Raw genomic sequence first — 24,483 nt, 5'->3', positions numbered from 1 at the left:
CAGTGAGACTCTGTCTTAAAAAACCAAAGGAGGAGGAAAAAAAGGAAAATCTAGAAGAGCACACGAAGAAAATTAAATTATTCCTAATTATAAAACCTTGAGAAAAAAAAAAAACCTTGAGGTTTCATGTTTTGTTTTGTCTTGTTTTGCAGTACTAGGGATTGAACTCAGGGCCTTTGCACTTAGCTACATCCTCAGCCCCTTTAAAAAAATGTATTTATTTTTACTTTAAAATGGTTAATTTTATTTTATATGAATTCCACCTCAATAAAACCAACCCACCAAACAAACAAACAAAAAAACCACTTCATGCTTCTCACTGTTTTGTAAAATTCCCCTTTTTATTTATTTTTTATCTTGAGATACTGTCTTACTAAGTCCCTAAATTACCAGGCTGGGCTCTAACTTTCATCTAACCATCCTCCTGCCTCAGCCTCCCAGAGTGCTAGGATTATAGGTGTGCTCCACCATGCCCAGTTGAGATAATCATTTTAAACAGCTTGATTTATTTCCTTCTGTGCAGCATAATTCTCAGAGCACTACTGATCCCAGGGCTCCTTCCCCTGCAGCTCCTGACTCTTGAGTATTGGTGATATTCATAGAAGAGCTCAGCTAAAGAGCCACTATCAGAAATAATGACAGAATGGGGAAAAAATAAGAACCAAGATACATCATGTACAGGTACAAACACCCAATGGTAAATGTAAATGAATTGTATACCTAAAATGTACCAATAAAAGGACTTAGAGAAAAAAAAAAAAGAAATAATGACAGGACACCCTTGCCTTCTGGAACCTTCTCCCTTCACCCTCAGTGAGGACTTTCTCAGCAAAGGGACCCTCACAACACTGGGTCCTGCTGTCTTCTGGCCTCCGGATTTTGGAAATAGTGGAGAAATTTGCAACATTGTTATATCCTTTCCTCCCTGAACTTCTTACCCTACACATAAGGATGATTTCACTCAAATATGAGCCTGGCTTGGTAAGAAGGAAGACACATCTCCCAAACTAATATGAATGACAGGAACAGCCCTGGTCACTATGGAGATCACCCAGCCCTCTGGACCGGTGCCGTCAAAAACAATATAATGTGAGCTGCATAGGCAATTTTAAATTTTGTAGTAGCCACATAAAGAACAAATGAAATTAATTTTAATAGCATTTTATTTAACCCAAAAATGAAAATATTGTATCAGCAATAATAGTTCAACTATTATCAATGTCCATTCTTTTTTCCAGTGCTAAGCCTTTGAAATCTGGTGTGTATTTTACCTCGCAGTGGAGCAGCTGCAGGTCAAGCTCGAGGTGGCCATAGGTGCTAGGCAGCCGCGTAGGACACTGCAGTTCCAGACCAATTTTAGCTTCCTTCGGTGACCTGCAGCAGCCTTCCCCACCTCATCCCCATCCTCAGGGCATCCCCCAGCTGGTCCTACAGGACCTGAAGGGATGGAGAAAGGGCTGTTTTCTACACTGGTCTGATCCTGCCCTTCAGCCCACCAGTTGCCAAGAAGCCAAAGCTGAAGGCTCCTCTGCAGATCTGCCGATGATATGCATGGTGGCTTCTCAATCATCAAGCTCAGAGGGCCTTCGAGGGAGGCAGGAGAAGCCGGTCCCCTCCTTGGGGTCCTCCAAAGGCTTCCCCCTGTGTGCAAAAGAAAGCCAGGCGCCGCGGTCTGCCTCTCAGTGTCAATCTATTTCTCACGATTTACCTCTAGGTACCTTGGCTAAAGCTGACCGACAGCGACCAGGCACCAAAGATGCGCCCGGCATTTCCCTGCTACCAGGGCCTGGGGTGCGCTTGACTCCCTCCCGGCTTGTCTGCCCTCACCTACTCCCCTCCTGCCAGTTCTCCCACCCTCTCAGCTCTTCTCTGAAGCCCACCCCTTTTTATTTTAGAGTGCCAAGCACATGCTAGACAAATGCTCCATCACAGAGCTGCACCCCCAAACCCCTGAAGCCTTCTTTAAAGAATCCTGCTTGAAGGGTCCTTGTCTTCTAACATCTAGAGCACATTGTGAGCAATAACCAGGTTGGCAGTGCTGTATTTCAGGACTTACCAAATATTTACTTTCCCCTTTTGGTGTAAATACCTGAAAGGGAAGAGTGTAAGTGTTAGTAATAATAAACAACGACTACCTTCTTACTGGGCTAAGCACTTGACATTGAATTTTCACAACTACCCCAGGAATTGTTCTCATTTTATAGGTGAGAACGCAGAGACAAAGAGAGGAGCTGACCCAGCCACTCAGCCAGCTAAGGGAGGACTCAGGCTTCAGCAGGCTGAGAGACATGGAGCCTGACCCTTGGGACCTGCTCTCCACCACTGGCTTGCTGTGATGTTCATTCTGTAATACAGAAACATGACAGGAAACATGATAGACAGTAAATACACATCCAATTAAAAAAAATACACATCCAATTATTTGACAACTACTTGGGGTTTCTCACAGAGAACCAAAGACATGTTAGACACATAATAACAATTTAGTAACTATAATAACAATTAAGTAGGTATTTTAAGAAACAAGCCCTGGGCTGGGGATTTAGCTCAGTGGTTCTGCCTCCTGCCAGGCAAGCACAAGGTCCCCAGAGTTCGATCCCCGGTACCAAAAAAAAAAATTAAAAATCAAGCCCGGAATCCACACAACCCCCCTGGGACTGGACCTTCCTAACCAGCTCATTCCCCCATGGCTCAGCCCTGGGACCACCCCCTGCTCGGTGCCCACAGCCCACAGAGGAGGACAGGCCATCGGGAGTGCTGGGTGATAGGACCTCCAAATATGATAAAAGGGAAATATTAGAACTCCCAACCTGTTAGATGTCTATAACGCCAAGTTCATGTTCTCTAAAACTGAAGGATGAATCCTAGGAACAACAGAGGTTAAGAGTAGGAAATGTTGGCCTGGGATTTAGCTCAGTGGTGCTACGCCTGCCTTGATTGAAAGTGCAAGGTCCTGAGTTTGATCCCTGGTACTGCAAAAAAAAAAAAAGAATAGGAAATGTTTATTGAGAGTATAGCTCCTGAGAGGCAGCAGGGCTCGGGAATGGGTAGCTGAGGATCCCACTTTTCGGGGGAAGTTTGATAGAGCAAAGAACACATGGGTAGGGCCAGGGATTTAGCTTAGTGGTTTCGTTGCCTGCTGTGCAAGCACAAGGACCTGAGTTCGATCCCTGGTACCAAAAAAAAAAAAAAAAAACAACACATGGGTACAATGTGGGTTAAAGCTATGAACGACCAATAAGGTTATGAGTACAGTCACTGAGGTAATAGTGATCCAATGGGGGGGGAAGCAAGTCACGTAGCAAAAGTGCATGGAAAGAACAATGAGTTTTTCTAAGAAATGATGGGTCCGAAGGTCTTGGTCACCAACCACAGTGACGGATGTCTATCTAGACTTCATTAGGCCAGGTGTTATCACTTATCTTGTCCTTAGGGGAAGTATATAGGCCTGGTCATTTTGTCTTTATCTTGAGGCCTGGTCTTTAACAGATGCATCTCTGGCCACAGTTGTACTGTATTTTCATCTTTTCTGTTGACTCTGTGGAGGGCCCAGCCCAACTGACTGCCTATAATATTCCTACCTAACTTAGCTGTCCAAAATAATGAGACAGCGGCTTTCTTCTGTCTCGGTGGACATTTGTGCATGGAGAACAGGAATCCAGACAATGGGAATAAAATCCTTCCCTTTGGGACACAAGTGAATTCCCCCTCATTTCAATCAACCTTATCTGCTTCTAAACAGGCAATTTAATCAATCCTCCCTTGTGGAACAAAAAAGCCACATACCCTCCCCAGGGAACTGGGGTAATAAGAAAGAGCAAAGTTTAGTGTTACTCTTTGATAAGAGTCTTGTTTGAACAAGATCACATAGAAAAGCTTTTCTGGTCCCCACACCCTTCTCTTCGGGGCTCCCCTCTCTCCTTTCTTCTTCCCTGGCTTGTATGATGGCAAGATTGTACAACCCAGAGGTTCCGCTGGTCTCTCACACACACTTCCCCTGAGGCCTGGGTTAATCCCTCCGTTGTTCACCCTCCCTCCTCTGCCTGGAGTCCAGCTGGAGTAGGGGTGCTGCCTGCCCCTCTTCTCCTGGGCCCTTCCCCTTGGTGCTGGCTCATTGATATTTTGAAACTAGAGCAAAGTTCAGTACTGTGTTTGGATTCAGCGACAGAAAAGTTGCTGGACCCTGATTGGAAGAAAGCAGACAATCATCACCTGAGAGAAGTTCAGCCTTGTAGGGACAAGTTTCTGGGGTAAGTCTCTGGCCACACAGAAATAAGCAAAGAGGAACAGCCATTCACACCACTCCAAGGTTTTGTGGTGGCTGGGTTTTTTGGTTTGTTTTTTTCCACTGAAGTTGTGTTTCTTGTTTTGCTGAAACCTGAGATAACAGGTGAACCCTGCTGGTTGAGGTGTGCTCTGCTCAGCTGAAAGGGCAGCTGTGGGGACAGAGTGTCCTCCCTCCTGTCACAGGCTGTCCCCTCCAGCCTTCCCTCTGAAGATCGCTCCCTGGGCAGCAAAGTGCGAGTGATACCACTGCAGCCTGGTGGGCGGTGGTAAGTGGAGGAGGCAGCAAACCACACCTGCCTGGGGTTGTTGCAGCGAGGTGGAGACTGGGCCACAGGACCCCAGGGTCATGGGCCCCGTTCAGCCTGATCTGCTGGATTCCCAGCCAGGCCCGCAGCCCTTTGCATGCAACTTCAGGCACATTCCACAGCAGCTGAAAGGGCTTTTGTCCGCACAGAGGAAGAACAAACAACAAAGGCAACTGTATGTCTCCTGGCCGCCCACACAGCAAGCTTAGAAAGAAACTTACTCTCAGAAGTCCAGCTTTCTCAGCATGGCTGCAGCCCCAGAGGTGGTGAAACGCGGCCTGGGAGGAGCATGCATCTGGGTTCTCATGCGAGTGGCATGGTGCTACTACACACACAGCACACACAGTCACACAGACACACAAACTGCCGGTGTGCGGGCCCTGGAAGGCAGCCAGGCCCGCCCTCCGGGACCATGGCTGTCCTCGGCCCTTGGGGCCAGCTTGGCACCAGCCATACTACGCTTGTCTTTCCCAGCCTCACAGCCTGGACCCATGAAGAACTATGGGCAGGATGGAACAAGATCTGCTTTCAAAAATCTGTCCCGGGTCCCTTCACACACAGGGCTCACGGCCCGTGGGCAGGGCCAGAAGTCCAGGCTGCCCATGGGAGACAAATTCCCCGGAAGGAATCATTCCAGTCAGGGAGGCTGGAGCTCCTGGTACTCTTTTCTCCCTCCCACCTTCCCTGTTCTCCTGTAATTGCCGAGATAGGAGATTGATGGTTGGGAGGGCTTTAAAATCTGTCAGAGGCAAAAGCTTTTCTTCCAAAATGAAATAATTGTGCATTATTTTATTGGACTCTGTGGAGAGAATAACCCATTCCATTTCCTCTGCAGATTTGGCCACCAGGGTGCTCGGGTACATCGTAACAGTTGTCTGACCCGGCATCTGTGTTTAGGTTTTGTGTCTTGGGTCAAGTTTAAATATTGTAGGTGAGTCAGACGGGTAATCCTAGCACTTGTGAGGCTGAGGCAGGAGGATGGAAAGTTTGAGGCCACCCTAGACCACATATTGAGTGCAGAGCCAGCCTAGACTACATAATGAGATCCTGTCTCAAAAAAACAAAAAACAAACAAACAAAAAAACAACTTATTGGGGCCAGGGATTTAGCTCAGTGGTTCTGCTGCCTGCCTTGCAAGTGGAAGGACCCGAGTTCAATTCCCAGTACCAAAAAAAAAAGACAGAAAAACAACTTATAAGGAATCTTTGTGCTGTGAGAAAAAAAAAATTGTGGAGCTGAGAGAGTTGGGAAATCTAAGTATTGTTCCAGGTTCTGCCTGACTGACCAGTTCCAGGTTGAGCATGGTGTCCTCCTTTCTCCCTAGGACGCCTTTTCCTTGTTTGTGATACCTGTTCTTGTCTCCCAAACTTACCTGTTACAGAGTCACCTGGGGTGCTGACTAAGTAAGCAGAGAACCAGGGCCCTACCCTGGGATGCAGGAGTGGGGCTGGAGTCCTTCCCCTTTCCCCCACCCTGGTACCAGGGATCAAACCAAGGCCTTCATGCTGAGCTACATCCCCAGCACTTTTTAATTTTTTTATCTTGAGACAGGGTCTTCCTAAGTCACAAAGTTGCCTAGGCTGGGCTTGAACTTTCGATCCTCCTGCCTCAGCCTCCCAGAGTGCTGGGATTGCAGATGTGGACTCCTGGCTGGAGTCCACCTTGAAATCAAACAGTCCAGTGGATTCTTATCACCCCAACACCAGGTGGTTGCTAAGGTCTTAGGCTATGCTATGGCCTGTAACTTACATACATGACCTTCTAGAAAGAAGCTGGAGTTTTGAGTGGGGCAATGGATCTTCCATTTACTGAATTATAAGCACTTGAGGGCGTACTTGGCATTGCCCTCAGGTGCTCCCTTCTCCTGTGGCTCTCTGCTGACTTTTACCAGAGTCAGGCCCTGCCTATTCCTCCTCACAGAGGTTCAGCTGCTTCCGGGGGCACAGCAAATATTTCCCCAGACACCTGCCTGACTCGCCGCTCAACACCCTCTCTGGGTGTGAACTCCAGTGTCACCTCTTCGGCAAGGCATTCCTCCCTCCAGCCTTTATTATCTTCCTCCTCCACTTCCCCTCTCTCCTTAGCATTCATCACTAATAACCTACTGAATATTTTATTTTTCTACCTTGCTTGCCATCTGTCCCTCCACTAGAATGTAATCTCAAGGACAAAGATGTTTTTCTGCTTGATCTCTACTAATAACCTCAGTGTCTGGGCTGGAACGTAATATTTGCTCAATAAATATTTGTGGACTCAGTGAATAAGATGCTTGTTGGACAAAGAAATGAATAAACTACAGGACAGGTGTTGGTGTCTAACCTGTGGGAGGTGCCCCTCTAACCCCAGGCCAGGCCCCTCCTTCCAACAAGTGTGCTCCTCCCTTCTTTGCTCTTAAATACTCTGTATTCCACTTGTAACTCATTCCTGGGGGCTGATACTGAGTCCTTTGACCCCACTTGCTCCCCTCCTCTGCCTTCTCTCCCTTCCCACCAAGATCAATCAGGTAAAAATGCCATTTGCTCCACTACACATTAATCCAATTCCCAAGCACACTCCTGAACCTTTTTCTAAAAAACAAAAGTTTATTACTAAACAGAGGGGAGGCCTGGGAGTGTAGCTTAATAGGAGAGCACTTACTTAACATGTATGAGGCACTGGGTTCAATCCTTGGCACAGTAAATTGAATTGAATTAATTAAAGGAGAAAAAAATAATTAATTAAAGGAGGGGAAATAGTAACTGGGAGCCCTCTCTCACCTAGAGAGATGAAACAGGTAGAATCACAGAGCCATGATGAAGGTGAGATTAAGCAGGGGCCTTTAATTGGGGTTTTTCACATCGGGACCTAGAGGAACTAGTTTAGGCACTTTGGCACTTCTGCCATAATTGAGCCATGTTTTAGTATAAGTGAGCATTTCTAGGGGAAAAGTGGTTATATGAGCTCACTGCCAAGAGCTTAGAATAGACCAGCAAACAAAAAGGACAGCCATAGTCAGCACACAGAATGCGCAGTAGTGCCAGATTGACTCTAAGTGGCTTTGCACTTATCAATTTATTTAATCTCACCACAGCCTGTAGAAGCAAAAATTTGCCCCAATTCCAAAGTCAATAAATAGTTCACATACCATGCTTAGGCAAAACAAAAAACAAGACACTATACCTAAGACAAACCAAAAATAGAAGGCTCAATCCTCACTGGTTGTGATATTCAGAAAAATAAAAATAAAGCTTTGACTAGTTCCTGGGAACTTAGACTCCTGAACAGAAAGTTTTATCCCTGATTTTTGCTATGCTGATATCTAAAGGTGTCATGGCCCTTGTGGATGTAATGATCACATGAGAAAGTCACTGGGTTTCCATAATGAGCAGACTAATATAAACTTGGCAGCTATGTTAGTTTTTCCTGGTTACAATAACAAATAATCAGAAACTTGGCGACTTGAAACAACAGAGATGTATATTATCTCATAGCTCTGAAGGCCAGAAGTCCAGAATAGAGGTATTGTGTGACCCTGCTCCCCTGGAGCCTCAAGGAGAGAACCCTTGCATCTTCCAGCTTCTGTGACTCCTGTGGCTTGGGGCTGCATCATGCCAGTTTCTGTCTCTCTATTCATGTGGCCTTCTCTGCCTCCCTTGTTCTCTTCCATCTCCCCTAAGACACTTGTCATTCTAACACAGTAATCCAGGATGAACTCATCTCCAGATCTTAATTACATGTTCCAAGGCCCTTTTTCCAAGTCAGGTCACATTCATTTTCCAGGGATTAGGAGTAAGAGTGTTCCAGAATCCAAGAGACAGGAGAGACCAATGGGAAACAGGAGAACTTTATTTTAGGTGAACACCAGCTCAACAGACTGATGTCCAAGGGAAGAGCCTTGAACAAAGAAAAGTTCCAGTTTTTATACATTTGGTCAAAGGGGAGTTGTCTCTTTAGTGATGTAGCAAGTGAATTTAAAGAAATAGGACAAGGACAGGCAGTTTTGTAACTTTCAAAAGAAAAAAGAGCCTTACAAATCATATGAGAACAGAATATCATAAACTTTGTTTACAGGACATAATTGTCAATTTTATCTGTACCAGAACAAGGAGTTACAGCTACAGGGGAGAGGAAGGGGTGATCTGGGGGCAGGGGGATCTGCCCAAGGCTGGAAAGAACTTATTTTTCCTTAAGTCTTGCCTCAAGGGCATGGGCATACCTTTTGAGGGCCACCATTCAACCTACAACAGTAGTCTTGGTAATTTTGCAGGTTTTATCAGTTTTCGATGCTATTATTATGCTTTTGTAATTGGAGACTCAGTCCTGAAGTCTGACTCTCTTTACTCTTTACAAGTAATTTTTTTCTTTTCATTTCTGAAAGCTTCTATTTCAGTGTTTTCCTTGACCACCCTGTGATGTGGGCTGGTGCTATTCTTATCCCTTAGAGACCAGGAGACTGTGCCAGAGTGGTTGATTACATGTCAATTACATGAATCCCCAGGCAGTCTGCCCCAGAAGCACTGGTACCCATAACTTAGCCACTCAAAAAATAAACAGCATTAGCATGCTGATCTTTTTGAACCCCTGTACTGGAGTCTGAACCCAGAGCCTTTGCACTGAGCTACATTCCAGTCCTTTTTAAAAAAAATTCTGAAATACGTTCTCCCTAAATTGCTCTAGCTGGGGTCAAACTTTTGATGCTCTTGCTTCAGCCCCAAGTGCTGAGATTACAGGTGAACACACCATGCCCAGCTCATATTGATGTTTGAATTTCCAGTCTTTTTCCTTTACAAATATTCATGTGTGTTACTTTACAGACTAAGAATCAACCTGTTCCCATTGTATGATGCATTCTTCAACCTAGTTTTCAGCAGCTGTGATCCTCTATATATGACAATGTGAGTACTCTCACAGCTTTTCATCAGCACACTCACTCGTGGCCCTTTCTGCATGCTTCTGTGCGAGAGGAGAGGTGAACAGGCCAGGATTCCTGTCCCCCGGGGTTGCCTGCCCACCCATGAGGACCATCCAAGGAGCTCAGCTGCTCTGTGCCTCAGCCCAGCGACCTCCCAACCTCCGAGCAGGGCCTGGTGTCAGTGGTTTAGAACCATTAGAAGCTGCCAGGTGATCCCAGTGGCCAGGGCAGACTGAGACCTAAGGCCCCAGTGGCACAAGTTCTCACCTGATGTGCTCTCCATCTGCTCTGTCCAAGGGCTCTTTCCAGGATCCTGTGCCCAGAGGCCAGCTGCTCCGTGGTCACCTCTGGATGGTGGACAAAACCCTGGGTCCTGCACATGTGACCTTAGGGCTTCTTGCCCATGCCCTGGCTGTTCTTCCCACTCTTTTGTCTAGGCCTTTAGGAGAGGAAAAGGGCAGGAGAGTAGGGAGTGGGTTGGGAGAGAATGGCTAGTCTGAAAATTGGAAGGCATGGGCTTTGGTCCTCTCCTGGTGCTCTTGGGGCCCCAGTCCAGACGCTCAGCCTCTGGACAATGGCTACAAACATATGAGTCAGCTCCAAGCCTCCTGGGAATTCACAGGTCGGTGAGGTGACTCCCTGACTTGCCCGAATTCACACCCCATGAGCTTTAGGCTGCAGCGGGCCCTCAGTGGCAGACCTTCAACAATGAATAGCTTGAGCAATTATTCTTGGCCCAAAAGGATCTCATCTTTAATGAAATCTAACAGGCAAAAAAAAGCACTGGTCCTTACCTTCCCCTGAACAGCAGCGAGAGTCATGAATGGGAGACTGGAGGAGCAGAAAGGAGGAAAAAGAGCTGCCTGCTGCCAAAATGCCCTCCCAAGCAATGCTGGGTCCACACAGCGCACCACCCAGCCTCACAGGGCTGAGAGCTGCTTCACCAGGTGGGCTGCGAAATGAAATGAAAATGAACCAGAACCCTTGGGGCTGCAGGTTTTAAGGGTGACAGGAGCCTTCTGAGCATTGATGCAGCTGGGTGCTTCTGTCCCCACTCTGCCCCCACCCCATCCTTTGTGCCACTTGACTCTCTTTCCTGCCCAGCACCCTGACCTCCGCTTCCTGTCACTATCCCAGCTCCCCTCTCCAGCCGCCCTGAGCAGCAGGAGGACCACGCACTGAATCAGACGGATCTGGATTTGATTCCCAGCTCTGTGAGTCTGGGCCAAACTCTCTTTGAGACTCACCTTCCTGTCTAGCAGATGGGGATGAAGATACACAGCTGACACAATGACACAGCTGGCAGAGGTGCTGTGGTCATTATTGAAATTAAACAAAAATATACATAGAGTACCAGGCACAGAGAAGTATGCAATAAATGGAGTTTCTACTATTTTCTCTTTGGAAAGGTCTTACTCTCATATAAATCTCAGCCCTAGTACAAATTTGAATCATATCTCCTTTTTCTCATGTGTCTGAGTGAGGATACTTTTTATTAAATAAACGTTTAATATGACAAGAGGTTGGGGGTAAATCCATAGCTGAACACAGGACTGTTTTTAAAATAAAATGTTCTCTCTCCCTTTCTCTCTCTCTCTCTCTCTCTCTCTCTCACATTAGTGCTGGAGATTGAGCCCAGGCCCTCGTGTATACTAGGTAAATACTCTACCGCTGAGCTACACCTTCAGTCCTTTTTACTTGATTCTGAGGCAGAATCTCACTAAGTTCCCCATGTTGGCCTTAAACTTGAAATTCTCCTGCCTCAGCCTCCTGAGTAGCTGGGATTACAGGCCTGCATCACCATACCTGGTCATGAATTTAGTTTAATTATTTGCTCTTAGACCTGTCTTCCTAGTTTTCCTAATGCTAATGTTATTTCTTATACTTCTGTGAGATATAGGGTAAAATAATACTTTTGGAAGAATGTTTAATAGAAAACTAAGGGCCGGGGATTTAGCTCAGTGGCACCGTGCCTGCCTTGCAAGTGCAAGGTCCTGAGTTCAAACCCTGGTACCAAAAAAAAAAAAAAAGACACTATGTAATCATTATCTAACAGATGATTAAACAAAGTCTCAGAGAGGTTAGGTGTCCTCCTCAAGGTCACTTAGCCAAAAAGAAGCAGAGTGGGATCTGGACTCCTAGGGTTTACTCCCTGTTAAGGAACTTTCAGAGAGCAGCAAAGGTATTTGGAAACTGGAAATCTCTTGGCAGGCCCCCAAAGTCTCAAGCTTGCAGCAGCCTCACCCTCAGGACCCCCTGCCTGCTGGGCCACCCTCACACACACACACACACACACACCCTTGTCTGCCCCTAAGCCTCAGGTGCTGGCAGTTTCCCATCTCTACTGCTGGAGGTAGCAGTGTATTTGCATGCTGTGGGCCATGAATGGAGCCTGGATCTCAAGGCCACCATGACAAGAGCCCTTGGTCTCACCCTAGAACTACCTGGGGATTGGCCTTGAGCAGGTCCCTTGAGAGTCTCCTTTTTTTTTGGTACAAGGGATTGAACCCAGGGCCTTCACACTGAGCTACATCCTCAGCTTTTTTGATTTATTTTGAGACAGGATCTCATTAAGCCAGTGAGTTGCCCATGCCGGGGCCAAACTTGAGATCCTCCTGCCTCAGCCTCAAAGAGTGCTGGGATTACAGGCATGTGCCACCACGCCCAGCTGAGAGCCCCAGCTCTTATAGGAATAACAGCAATGCCTTTTCCTGTAGCTTTGAAGGAGATAAAGTACACAAGACCTCCCTGATAGTCTGAATGTCATAATGTAGAATGTGTTACTTAGCTAAGTGCAAAGATAACCTGTACATAACATGCTCAGAATGTTTAAAGAGCATCTGATGACTTTAGATTTTGAGAACATGTGCAGGGAGACCAACCAGTACCCAAGGTGCTTTAGTCATGGGCCAGGAATAGGTAAATGCATAAGATTAGAGAATTTACCTGATATGCAAACCCAGAGCAAGCAGTGGCAGTAGATGGGGGAGCTGGAAGTGGAGGGTGACAGAGACAGGGCTGGAGCCAGGCCAGTCCAGGCAGCGAGTGGGACCCCCACATCTTATCTGACCCTTCCTAGAGGCTGAGTTCTAGATCCTAGTCCTCTGGTTTGGAGAGTTTCCGGGGCTGGGGAGACACCTCATAGATTTTGCATACAGGTCATTTACATCTCTTTGAATGTCAGAAGCAAAGAACTAGGAGGAGACAGTGGGCCAAGGCTGCTCAGAGGGGTCAAACCACAGGAGTAGGTCCTTCTGATCCTGTGTCTGGGCACGGCTGCCCACCAGACCAGAGCCCTCCAACCCAGCCCCTCCCTGGGTGGTCCCAGACTTGCTGGTCTCGGCCCTGTGGTGTGAAACAGCCGTGCTGCACCCGAAAGGAGAAAGCACCTCACAGTCTTCCCCTGGGCTGCAACAGGCTCCTGACACAATGCTGTCTCTGTTTCAGATGACAGTGGCCTGAGGTGACCTGTGCACACCTGCTGCTCCTCAGCTGACCAGTTAATATTCCTAGAGATTCCAGGAAAGACACAGTGCTGAGTTGGACCAATGGAGACACCCAGAAGATGGCAGGCTTGTCCCTGCCCTCAAGGAGTTCAGCATGTAGGAGCTTAGGAAGGGCTTGGTCACCTCAGGGCTCACCGAGAGCACAGGGGAAAGGCAGCTCGGGAAGTGCCTTCCTCCCCACTCACTCAAGCACCCCAAGTGCCTCTGCTGGCATTTGCTGGCATGCCAGCATGCCTACCCGGTGCCTGCCCAGGAACTGCACCTTGTGGAGAGTGACTGCCACCCAGCACTGCCTTTGCAGGTGGTACTGGACTTTCCAGGGGCCGAGGAAGGGAAGCTGAGGGACACAGCTAGGAGCCCTTGCTGCAGGCCAGCATGGTGTCAAGAGCCATTGCTCGGATCAAAAGACTGGGTGCTGGGCACTGGGGCTGGGAGGTGTTTGCTAGCAGTGGGGACACAGGGAGTTGGGAAGGAGGGCCCAGCTCAGAGTTGCCTCACCAGTCCAAAGCCCCCATGACCCACCGCTCCAGGTGGCCCCACGGCTTCCTGGTGTCATGCAAGCTAAGGAGTGGTGTTTCCCCTGGAAGCCACAGAAGCCATTGAAGAAGAGCGGTGACAGCCATCTGTGTGACAGCTCCTTGCAGCTGGAGGGCTGGGCCGGGCCACAGGATGAGACAGAAGAGGAGCAGATTTCTGTCCTCCTCGCTCCCCAAACAAACAGAATACTGACCTCTGGACTCAACTCTGGCAGTTTAATACTCATCTTTAAATTTTAGGCCCAAGACAGTGGCCCTTATTTTAATATGGGTAATCAGCAACTGGATACAGCAGGGTGTGGTGGTGCATGACTCTAATCCCATCTGTGTGGGAGGCTGAGACAAGAAGATTGTAAGTTTGAGGCCAGCCTGTGCAACTTGGTGAAACTGTCTCAAAATTTTGTATGAACTTGGGCTGGGGATTTAGCTCAGTGGTTCCGGTGCCTGCCTCGCAAGCGCAAGGTCCCAAGTTCGATCCCCAGTACCAAAAAAAAAAAAAAATTGTATGAACTGGGTATGGTGGTGCATACCTGTGATCCCAGCACTTGGGAGGCTGAGGCGGGAGGATTGTGGTGAATTCAAGGCCAGCCTGGGGTTCACAGTGAGTTCAAGGCCTGCCTGAACTGCATATTGAGAAGTTGTCTCAAAAAAAGATATTTGTTTGTATGAAACTTCCTTGTTTTACTTTAAGGACTACATAGTGTCCATAGTATGCACCATAATTTACTTTCCATCTCTCTATTGTTGGGCATTTTATTTCCATTTTCTTTATCTTACCAGAATATGCTTGAGATATATGATAAATACATTCATCACAGGGAACCCATACATATTCCTATAGTATCTTTGTCCTTTTCACTTCCCCTTCTCCTCCCAGCCCTCCCATCTCCCTCCACTCCCAGATTCCTTTCTCATCTCCACAAAGTCAAAATAAAAATGTTTCAAGGGCTGGGGCTGTAGCCCAGTGGGAGTTTCCCTAACATCTATGAGGCCCTGGGTTCAAGCCCCATACCGAATGGGGGAAGGAAAGCGGGAACTGTTGATTCAGGTGAGTGAGGAAGGCTGTGCTGCGGGCACAGCCCAGCAGGTGGCTGCTAGGACCAGCTCCTAAACTCAGCCTTGGAGATGGGAGCGAGCCGGGAGAAGCCAGGGGCTGGGGTCAGGCCGACCTGAGTCTGGATTGGGGCTGGGCCGCTTACTAGGAAAGGGACACTAAGAGTTTCATTCAATCTCTCGATCCTCTTTCCTTACCTTTAAAACAGGGTTCATCATCCATCTCTTGCACGATTGTGGAATCACAGAATGAATTCAAAGTGACTCTCGCATTTGGCACTCAAGAAACCCTAGCTGGTGCTTTCTTCCTTGTGGAGCAACACTGCCCCTCAGTGGTCAAACTGGGAATAACAGGTGTGCAGGACTCTCCTTGCCCTGCTTCTGCCCAGGGGAGGAAGAGCAGATAGCCCGGCTTACGCTTCTCACGGAGGCCTGAGCTCTGCTCCGGTCAGCAGGTAACGACTCCCTGGTCCTCAGTACCAGAGAACTACAAGCCCAGTCTGAACCTTGGGCTGGGAAGAAAACACAACCTCGAGTAATCCGAGATCGGCTCTTTAGAGGTGGCTGTGACCTCCAGTTCCCCTTCCCCGCCGCTAAGAACAAAGAGCGGAAAGCAGGAAGACGACCACGAGCACGGTACCACGGTACCAGGCAGCCCTTGACAAAACAGGAAGGAAAGGCACTCAACAAACACACAGCGAGCACCTGCCACGCCTCTGATACTGTGCCTGGCTGAGATAGCCAGCAAAAATACAGCTGTCTACGCCAGGCTTGGCGGTACAGGCCTGTAAACCGAGCAGTCCTTGAGGCTGAGGCAGGATTGCAAGTTTGAGATCTTCATGGGCAATTTAATGACTTAGGGAGATCCTGCCTCAAAATAAAAAATTGAGAAAGGGCTGGGATGTAGCACAGTTCAATGCCCAGTACTGGGGCAGAGGCAATTACCCAGATACAGAATTGCAGGCTATGACAAAGATGTGAAGGAAAGGCTCCAGGTCTGACCCTACCTGGGACAGGACAAGGTGTGCTCCTTGGTGCTCCCGAGGGCCTCATGAGCATCTACTGCCCCAGGTGCTGGGCCACGAACCTGTGCACAGGGCAGTTTTGAGTGCCCACTGCTTTGGGATGTGGGCAGATGTGTCTCTGAGCTGTCCACTCCTCCAGCTGGCAGACTCGAGTCAGGGAACTCACCAAAGAGTAGATAGGTGTTCCTAGGAGCAGAAACACCATGTTCAAAGGTCCTGAGGTGGTGTCTTTGAGCAAGCGCAGCCGGTGCTCAGAAATCACCAGAGCAGTAGCAAGGGCAAAGCCAGCAGGCACTAGAGCCCTCACAGCCAGGAGGGTGCCTGGTCCCGATCCTGACAAGGGTGGGAACCCCAACCAGGCTCCTGCCTCCTGGCCACCCTCCCCTCCCCTCCAGAGATAAGTCTCCTGCTGGCTGCCTCTCTCACTGCACAGAGCGCATCCCCCCCAAATCTTCCCTGGATTTTATTCCTTCCTCCTCTCCTCCCAGTAGCACGCTATCAAGTTGGTGTCAAGTTTCCTTCCTGACTTAATTCCACAGGAAAATCCTGCTAAATAAAAACTGACATTACAAACCACACTCTCTCTTGCAGGCTTCAAAAATTCCTTGCCAGGCCTGGGTACCTATCCCTGTGCTAGATCAGCCTGAAGCTGAATGAGAAAACACTGTGGCCTCAAGGGCTTCCCATCCTGCCCTGAACCCTCGCAGCCAAGCCAGCTGCCCCATGAGGCTGGCAGCCTGCTGCATGGATGTTACACTTGTTTTCTCTCTCGCTGGCTCTGAACATCCGGGTCCTTGCCCAAGAACCAATCAGGTGGCTACCTGTCCATCCTGAAGACAGTTTGAGGTCCATCAAAAAAGACTGCTGGACCTGAGGTCTGAATTGGGTTTGGAACCTGGCCCTGCCAGTCTTAAAGCTGTGTGTCCTTAGGCAAGGTTCTCGACTTCCATGAGCCTGAGTTCCTTCCTAAATGGAGCAGGGGTAAACAAGACTCCCTGTGTACCTTGCAAAGTGTTGGTGTGGATCGAGTGAGGTACTGGGGCTGGGGCGTGGCTCGGTGGTAGAGCACTTGACCAGCATGTGTGAGGCCCTGGGGTCCATTCCCAGCACCATCAAAAAAGGGGAAAAACGAGGTACCACTGTGTTCCCCAGATGGGGGTCCTTAAACAGGTGCCACCGTGAGGAGATTTTTATCAGCCCACTGACCTATGAGGAAAATAAGGGCAATGGAAAGAGGCTCTTACCAAGGGAGGGCCACCCAATTTACAGGACTGACCTGTGACAGCACATCCTTCTCGGACTTATTTGCACTGAAATTACACCAACTGTGAAATGATGGTGATGTTCAAAGACTTAAATTTTTTTTAACATTTAAAAAGCGTAGCTGGGCATAGTGGTGCACGCCTGCAATCCTGAGCCTCCCTCACTCAGGAGGCTGAGGCAGGAGGATCACTGTGAGTTCAAGCCCAGCCTGGATTACACAACAAGAAAAACCCTGTTTTTCTGTTTCAAAAAACCCCTAAGTAAAATAAATAAAGCTTTGGGCCGGGGTTTAGCTTAGTGGTTCCACCGCCTGCCTTGCAAGTGCAAGGTCTGGAGTTTGATCCCTGGTACCAAAAAAAATAAACAAATAAATAAAATAAATAAAGCTTTTACTTGACAAGTACCCAACTTGAAGGGAACTCAGTGGTCTATAAATCCTCAAAACATCTGGAGTAGGGGAAGCAGGAAGCCTCTGCCACCTGATATGCCATCTGCCCTTACTGCCCTTGCTCTTGCTAGAGCTGGCATCCTTGTCAGGGTTCTGAGGTCAGGGCCAGGCTCTTTGATCCTGTGTTTAACAGCATGGACGGGTAGTCCCAGCTGCTCAGCAGGGTGAGACGGGAGGATCACTTGGGCCCAGGAGTTCGAGGTCTGCCTGGGCAGCAAAGTGAGACCCCGTCTCTAGTGGGGAAAGGAAAAAACTAGGGGAAAAAGGAAAAGCACAGATGCTGGACTGGGCTTAAGCACCAGTGTTGGCACTTTCTAGCTCTGCGTGACCTTCAGTGGGTTTCCTTGCCCCCCATGTTCATGGAAGTGCCCAGTGGTGCGGATCAGATGTGCACACTGTGGGTACTCACTGGATGTTAGCCATGGTTGTCTCACTTTCCCTGTCAGCCTAAGCTCACCAGGTCACAGCTGCCTGTGCCAAGTCAGAAGCCACTGCACCCTCTCTGCTTCTCTTTTCCATCTTCAAGGACTGTCCAGATCTGCTTGGGGGCCAGGAAGTCACTGGGAAATAAATGTATAGGTCTATTCTAAGCAGAGGAAGAAGAAGAGGAGGTGCGTGTGTGTGTGCGTGTGTGTGTGTGTGTGTGTGTGTATGTGTGTGTGTTACTGGGGAATGAGCCCAGCTTTTCCACTGAGCAGCATCCCCATCCCTTTTTATTTTTTATTTTGAGACAGGGTCTCCCTAAATCACTAAGGTGCCCAGGCAGAGCTTGAACTTGCAATCCTCCTGCCTCAGCCTCCCGGGAGTATGCAGGTATAGTAGTAAGCCTGTCTAAAAAGGAGTTTTAAAACTATACTTTTCTTTTAATCTAAAAATCTACCCTTTGACTGGCAAATGAGGAATTGCTTCCAGAGTCTCAGCCACCATGTGCCAAAGCAAAGCCAGGAAAATAGGGGACCTGGAGAAGCACCTGCTGGGCAGAGGCCAGGTGTTTGTAGAAAAACTTTCTCTAGGACACACCCCACAAGACCATCTGCTCATGTCAGTTGGGTGTGCTCTCAGCCATTCACTAGCAGGACCTTGTCCCTCTGTGATGACAGAATGGCAGGACACTGGAAGGTTCCCATAAGAAAAAACACGGCTTGGCTCCTGGGCTGGGCCATTCTGAGGTAAGATTTTTTAAAAATAATGAAAATAGAAAGGAGACAAGTAAAACTATAGCATTGAAATTGTACTTTCTTGGGCCAGGGATTTAGCTCAGTGGTTTCGCCACCTGCCTTGCAAGTGCAAGATCCCGAGTTCAATCCCCGGTACCAAAAAAAAAAAAAGAAAGAAAGAAAGAAAGAAATTGTACTTTCTTGTGTGTTGTGGGGTTTTTTTTGGTACCAGGGATCAAATTCAGGACCTTGCGCTTGCGAGGCAGGCGCCGGAACCACTGAGCTAAATCCCAGGCACAGAAATTGTACTTTCTTTAAAAACAAAAAACAAAAATCAAAAACTGTAGCTTCAGGACACAAAAGTTATTCAAGTTTTTTTTCCCTTCCAGGGGAAAAAATAGGGAAAAAAACCTTCTAAGAGTCTGAAAGACAATCAGCCAGTACACTGGGCTCTGGGCCTAAGCCACTTGTAAATTGCATTCCCTCCTACCAACCCCCTCCTTAGGAAGCCATCCCAGAGAGGACAGCAGATCTCAGCTTCAAACACAGGTAAATTGTTTGCATTTTAGCATAGACCACCAAAAGGGCAAACTGCACAGACAGCAGAATGCACATCCTAGATAATTCACCTTAGGGGAACCGAGTCCCCATGACTACACCAAGCTCAGCTTGAGACCACAGGGGCCTCTCTCCCTCTACCCTGTTCTTGTAAAATTCTGTTTACTAAATCTCTTTATGTTTCTTACTGATGGATCCTGAAAATTCTTTTTCTGTGATAAAGTTCAGCCAACCTGCAACCTGCCCTGTTGATGGGGTGAGTGTAGGTTCCCTGTCTCCAACTTGGGGACCTCCTCAGACCTGTCCAGTGACAATCCCACCCAGAATTTAGCCAAGGAGACATGATGCAGAGTCCTGGACTTCTAGAACAAGCTGAGAATGCTAGCTAGTTTCCAGCTCCACACTGCTGAGGGTCAGCAACTGATTCCCTCTGTTATAGATGGCCAGAGGGGGCACATTTTGCTTTCGCCTGTAGCTTTGGGGTATCTGGATATTGTAAACTGGAAGTTTGTAAGCAAAGACATTTCTTTCTTTCTTCCCTCCTTCCTTCTTTCCTCCATTCCCCCCCCTCCCCCGCTTCTCTGTGGTAGTGGGATTGAACCCAACTTTCACACTTTTTAACAAGTACCCCAAGAGAGCTACACTTGTATCAAGCACCAGCAAGGTAGTCTCCTCCAGGATACAGTTTGGAAATTGCTGAACTGAATTGTTCAGCACGCTGCTCTCCTTGTGTGTATTCAACTCCTACCGCTGGGATTTGGGTTTCTGCTCACTCAATTCTTAGAATCAGAAACTTACAGGGTTGACAGGAAACTCAGGGTCACCTAACCTAGTGCTGCTCAAAACAAACACCTGGGAATCTTCTTAAAATTCAGATTCGGATTCAGTGGATCTGGGGTGGGGTCTGAGATCCTGCATTTTCTAACAAGTCCCATGTGATGCTGGTGCTGCTGGTGCAGGGATCATTGTTACGTAGCAAAGGGCTAGTCTGGAGGACAGGCTTTTCTGTTAAGGGCCAGAGAATGATAGGTTTTGTGGGTTCTCTGATCTCTGTCCAACTATCAATCCTAGAGTTGTGGCACAAAAGAGGCCATAGACTATATATGTAAACACAAACAATTCCATGTTGGTAAAACTTTATTTACAAAAGCAGGCAGCCAGCATAGTTTGCTGACCCCTGCACTGGTCCGTCTATCTTGGTTATTAATAGATTGCTGCACAATTATTATGAGAACGGATCCCTTCTCCCTATGCTCACATTCATACAATTAGATCCGAATGAGCTAAAATGAAAATTCCTTCCACAAGTGTTCTGCCAGTCCTTTCCCACTCCTTCTTCCCTATAAAATTGATCCACTCCACCTATCTTCGTACTTACAGAGAGGCCTGCCGAGATGCCAATGACAATGACCCTCTTCTTCCCAGCAGCCACCTAGGAGAAGAGAACGGACAAAGTAGCACAACTGGGAGGACTCCAGGGTACAAACCTATTGTGTGGAGGCGTCAGGGCCAGGACCCAGGTGAGGGGACAGGGTTTGGCCAAGTGTGGGGGCCTTTTATGTCCCCATCAGACATGTGGTTGAACATTAGTGGAAGAAAGCACAAACCTTCTTCAGCTCCTCAATTCTGTGCAGGGTGCTGTCTTCCTTCCCCTCCCTGGAGGCCACCACAGACCTAAGAAGGCAGATTCCAAGTCAAGGACATTCATTGGGAAGCAGAAGCCTATGGTTTATTGGGGAAGGGAAGGCCACACTGAGGGAAGGGAATGAAGGAAACTGTCCCGGAATGAGAACCCACTGTTTTGATGGGTGTCATGATAGATGCTGGCTCCATAGAGTCAAAAAGCTCAAATACCGACAAGGGCCAGTTGGGCACCCTAAGTAGGTGCAGTGTGTCAAATGGAGGGCAGTAAGGAGTGAGGGGGCTGAGGCGTTTTGGACAAGATACTTGTCTAGAGTCATTCCAATTCAGTTTCCGAAAGATACATATTCAGCCCAAACCAAACAGCTCAGGCCAAGGTAACTTATCTGTCACCTCCTGCAATGAGGTAGGTGTAAAGAGGTTTTTGTCCTAGACCTGTCATCAGCTGGTTAAAGGAGACCTGTGTCAAGGGGAAAGGAGGTAAAGAAGTAATGATACTGAACAAACAACTTGGATTTTCAACTCCTAGCAGAAAGAAGCTACCGAATGATTCTCTTAGGGTAGTGCTTAACCCAGTCCTACTTGGAATCTGCGCTGCAGATGCTATGTGGAGATGGTTAATTAGGGATGTGTGGGGTGTAGGGACATTAGCAACAGACTGGCGGAGTCTCAGTGGGCTCAGGAGAAATGAGATCCATGGTGGGAAGAGAAAGAGAGAGCCCACCTAGAAATTAACTATGATGAGCTTCATGGTCTTAGGGCTCATCCCCAGAGGGAGACTGACGAAAATCGGACCAGGGTACTCACCGACATGAGGAATGTCATCCATCCAGAGGTGCCCCCTCCACTCAGCACCGCCAGCCCCCCATCTGGCTCCTGAGGAAGGAAAGATGCCTAGGTCACCATGGCCCAGCTAGGCCAAGGGAAATATGTTCTTTTCTTTGTTAGTAATGGAAGAGAAGTTAAAGGGCCTCCTTTATCCTTCCTCTCATCACAAAGTTGAATAAAATACAGGCCCTGAGGGGCAGCAGAAAGAACACTGGATTGGAGAAAGAAACTGGAATATGACTCCCATCTCTGGTTTAACTGCTTATCAATCCCTTATTTATTCTGGAAGGGACTGACAACAACATAGTCACCCAAATAAAAATTTTACAGTAAAAGTGGCATTATCCAACAATTATTAGCTGGGTGCATTTCAGCAAGCTATTGTGATTTTCCTCAGTCTTTGTTTTCCCTCGTGTGTGTGTGTGTGTGTGTGTGTGTGTGTGTGTGTCTGTATATATAAAGAAACCTAGAGACAATTACATCAACTTCGCACGTTTGTGTGAGGGTAATAAGTGTGGAAGTGCACTGTCAATTCTAATTTAGCTAATGTTATTATAATTGTTACTGATTAATAAGATGACAATAAGGATCCAAAAGGAAGGACTGGGAGGATGGAGAAGTAAGATCTACAGAAGTGAAGGATGGTGATCAAAACAGAGAAAGTAGAGGGAAATAGGAGTTTAGGCAGAGAACAAGTGGGGGTCAGTACCTTCAGCACTTCCTGCACTTTCCCGGCCACTTGCAGCATGGTGGTCAGAACTGATTCGATGTACAGTCGCTGCAGGGAGCAGGTGGAAATCAGAAGCCAAGAAAGGAGGGTGTAAATTGCAGTGGAAGGAGAAAGGGCTCTCAGAGTTTCCAAACCAGGAGAAATGGTCTGGGAGGGCAGAGGCTGAGGCGGAGATGGGGAAGGCATCTTTCTTCTCGGTGTCCAGGGGATGAGCCTGGGTTAACTGGTAGGCAGGCATGCCTTGCCCCTTCTCCTGGAAGATCTCAGCATCACACTGCCCCAGCAACTAAACGATTTTCCCAGCATCTGCTTTGTCCAAGTCCCAGGTCAGTGGATTTGACTTCTCTGTGATCGGCATAGCTGCCTCATACCCAGACAGCTACAAAAAAGTGGGGACAAACATAGGGACAAGAAGCCAAAGCTTCATTTGTGCCTGCTGAGCTGGGGTGGGAGTGGCAGCGGGCACGGTGTTCAGACTCTCTTTTATACACAGACACACACCACACCACACCAGGCACTTAGCCTGCACTTGGTGCTCTGGGCTATTAGGGAAGGAAGATCAGGGGGAGGTGGGAGGGAAAGGGAGGTGTGTGTGGGAGCAGAAACCCAGGGAGAAGGGAAGTCCAGGTAAAAAGAACAGTTCTAGGAATCAGTGCAAAAGACCAAAACCAAGAGGGGTCTCACCTCCCACTCGCCAGGCTCGGGGGTCTCAATCACATGTTGAAACCGTTTTGTGCTTGGCATGGTCCCCTGCTGTGGTCACACTGTCCTGTCTGCCTCTTTAGCCACACAAACCCCTCTGGTCACAGTGACTCTGCTTCCAGCTGGCAGAGGCTTATCTGAGCCACAGAGATGATTACCCTAGGAGCACTGGCCTCTCGGAGCACCATCCCCTGCATTTCTTCCTGGACCATCCTGTCCTGGTCACCAGGCCCCCAGCCATCCGGGGAGCCCCTGGTCCTCTTTGCCTGCACCTCAACTTGCCAACCTCTGTTTGCCCCCCGAAGAGACGGACTGGAGGCTCATTGTGTTTTCCCTCTGGGCACAGTGCCCTCACCTCTGGAAAGCCTAGAGCCTGGGCCGGCAGGACAACACCCAGGCCAGTGAGAATCCCTGGGCAAGAGTGCTCTGGGACCAGGGTGCCCCGGGAGGCCAGAGGTCAGGGTCCTGGGGTCAGCAGAAGTCAGATGACCCGGGCCATGGCTTGATCACAAACTCAGCACACACTGTCCTTCCCTGCCCCCCTGGCCCATTTTACCCTCTCTTCTCAGAAGCAAACAGAAGCTTCAGAGCCCAGGTGTGCAAGCACTAAACTGGGTATCACAGGAGAAAAAAATGCCACAGAAATAAAAATGCTGCAATGAGCATGAGAACCAAGGAACCTGCCCTAAATACAGTGTTAGCCATTGTTTATTTACACTGAGCCTTGCACTTTTCATCCACCTGTACCTCACCGGCCACATCAACACTCGGAAGTCAATATCAACAGCCCCATTTTACAGGCAATGAAACGACTCAGAGCAGTGAAGTCATTGCTCAAGATCATACAGCTGGCTCAACTAAGACACTCAAATTCTCCAGGTATCATACTCAGCCAAAGCATGAAATAACTTAAAACATTTATGTGCTTATTGAATGAATGAAGCAACTAACAAGTCAGAGTCAACCAATAATAATCACTGACTCACACAGTACTGTAAGATTTAGAAAGGTCTTTCCCCAAATTGTCTCATTCGATCCTCTCCACAACCCTGCGAGGCTTCATTCATAAGCTGTGCTTTACAGGTGGGAGACTTGAGGTGCAGATAAACCAATTTTCCTAAACCACACGGGGGGGGGGGGGGCGCGGAACACGTGTCTCCAGCTTTGGTCTCCAATTTTCCCTGTAAGCCCAGCACTAATAGTCAGTCGCCTTGTCTCCAGCTTTTAACCTAATGCCAGACATACAGGGGCTGCTCACTAAATTTGGCTGAATAAATGCAACAATGAATGAGAAAATGAACAGAACCAAATCAGATTATGAATGGGAAAGAGACTTAAACTGACGCAGTCTACAAGTATGAGATGGGTAAAACAATGATGTCGACCACTCCGATTCCTCTCCGGTCAGCCCCTTCCCACACCCAAGAAGGAATTCCTCCTCTGAACTCCTCTAACGCCATCCCGGAAAAGGGGGCGCCGCCAGGTGCCGAGACCCCGCACCCGCCCGCCCGCGCGCGGGTGCGCGCCCCGCTAGTCCCTCCGGCTGGAGAGCG

The 24,483-nt window shown here is 48.2% G+C and overlaps 1 protein-coding gene across 4 annotated transcripts; it reads right to left on the bottom strand.

The window, feature by feature from the left end:
• Positions 1 to 1,165: 1,165 nt before the first annotated feature.
• On the bottom strand, positions 1,166 to 24,413 carry LOC110347975 (glucokinase regulatory protein-like). Of its 4 annotated transcripts, none has more exons than XR_015453133.1 (13): positions 22,208 to 22,892; positions 21,478 to 21,546; positions 21,064 to 21,130; positions 20,637 to 20,703; positions 20,408 to 20,461; positions 17,724 to 17,874; positions 15,586 to 15,789; positions 10,278 to 10,435; positions 9,751 to 9,922; positions 2,811 to 2,972; positions 2,237 to 2,344; positions 2,057 to 2,089; positions 1,166 to 1,641 (listed from the first exon to the last, which is right to left on the bottom strand). XR_015453133.1 is itself a non-coding variant. In XM_087216421.1 (13 exons), exons 1-5 carry the CDS (start codon positions 22,970 to 22,972, stop codon positions 20,642 to 20,644), a joined length of 327 nt encoding a protein of 108 aa, XP_087072547.1. In that variant the 5' UTR covers positions 22,973 to 24,413; the 3' UTR covers positions 1,166 to 1,641; positions 2,057 to 2,089; positions 2,237 to 2,344; positions 2,811 to 2,972; positions 9,751 to 9,922; positions 10,278 to 15,789; positions 17,724 to 17,874; positions 20,408 to 20,461; positions 20,637 to 20,641. The 4 variants fall into 4 exon arrangements, 2 of the variants coding, with proteins under 2 accessions (XP_087072547.1, XP_087072548.1); XM_087216421.1 differs by adding an exon at positions 22,913 to 24,413 and having other exon boundaries at positions 10,278 to 15,789; positions 22,208 to 22,276; XR_015453134.1 differs by having other exon boundaries at positions 1,166 to 1,437; positions 10,278 to 15,789.
• Between the last annotated feature and the right edge of the window lie 70 nt (positions 24,414 to 24,483).

This window comes from Heterocephalus glaber, unplaced genomic scaffold, assembly GCF_053883595.1.
Source record: "Heterocephalus glaber isolate CG9 unplaced genomic scaffold, H.glaber_assembly_v1.0 deba00001457, whole genome shotgun sequence".
NCBI lineage: Eukaryota > Metazoa > Chordata > Mammalia > Rodentia > Bathyergidae > Heterocephalus > Heterocephalus glaber.
Note: the sequence above shows the minus strand (reverse complement) of the source record. Positions and strands in the feature narration are given on the sequence as shown.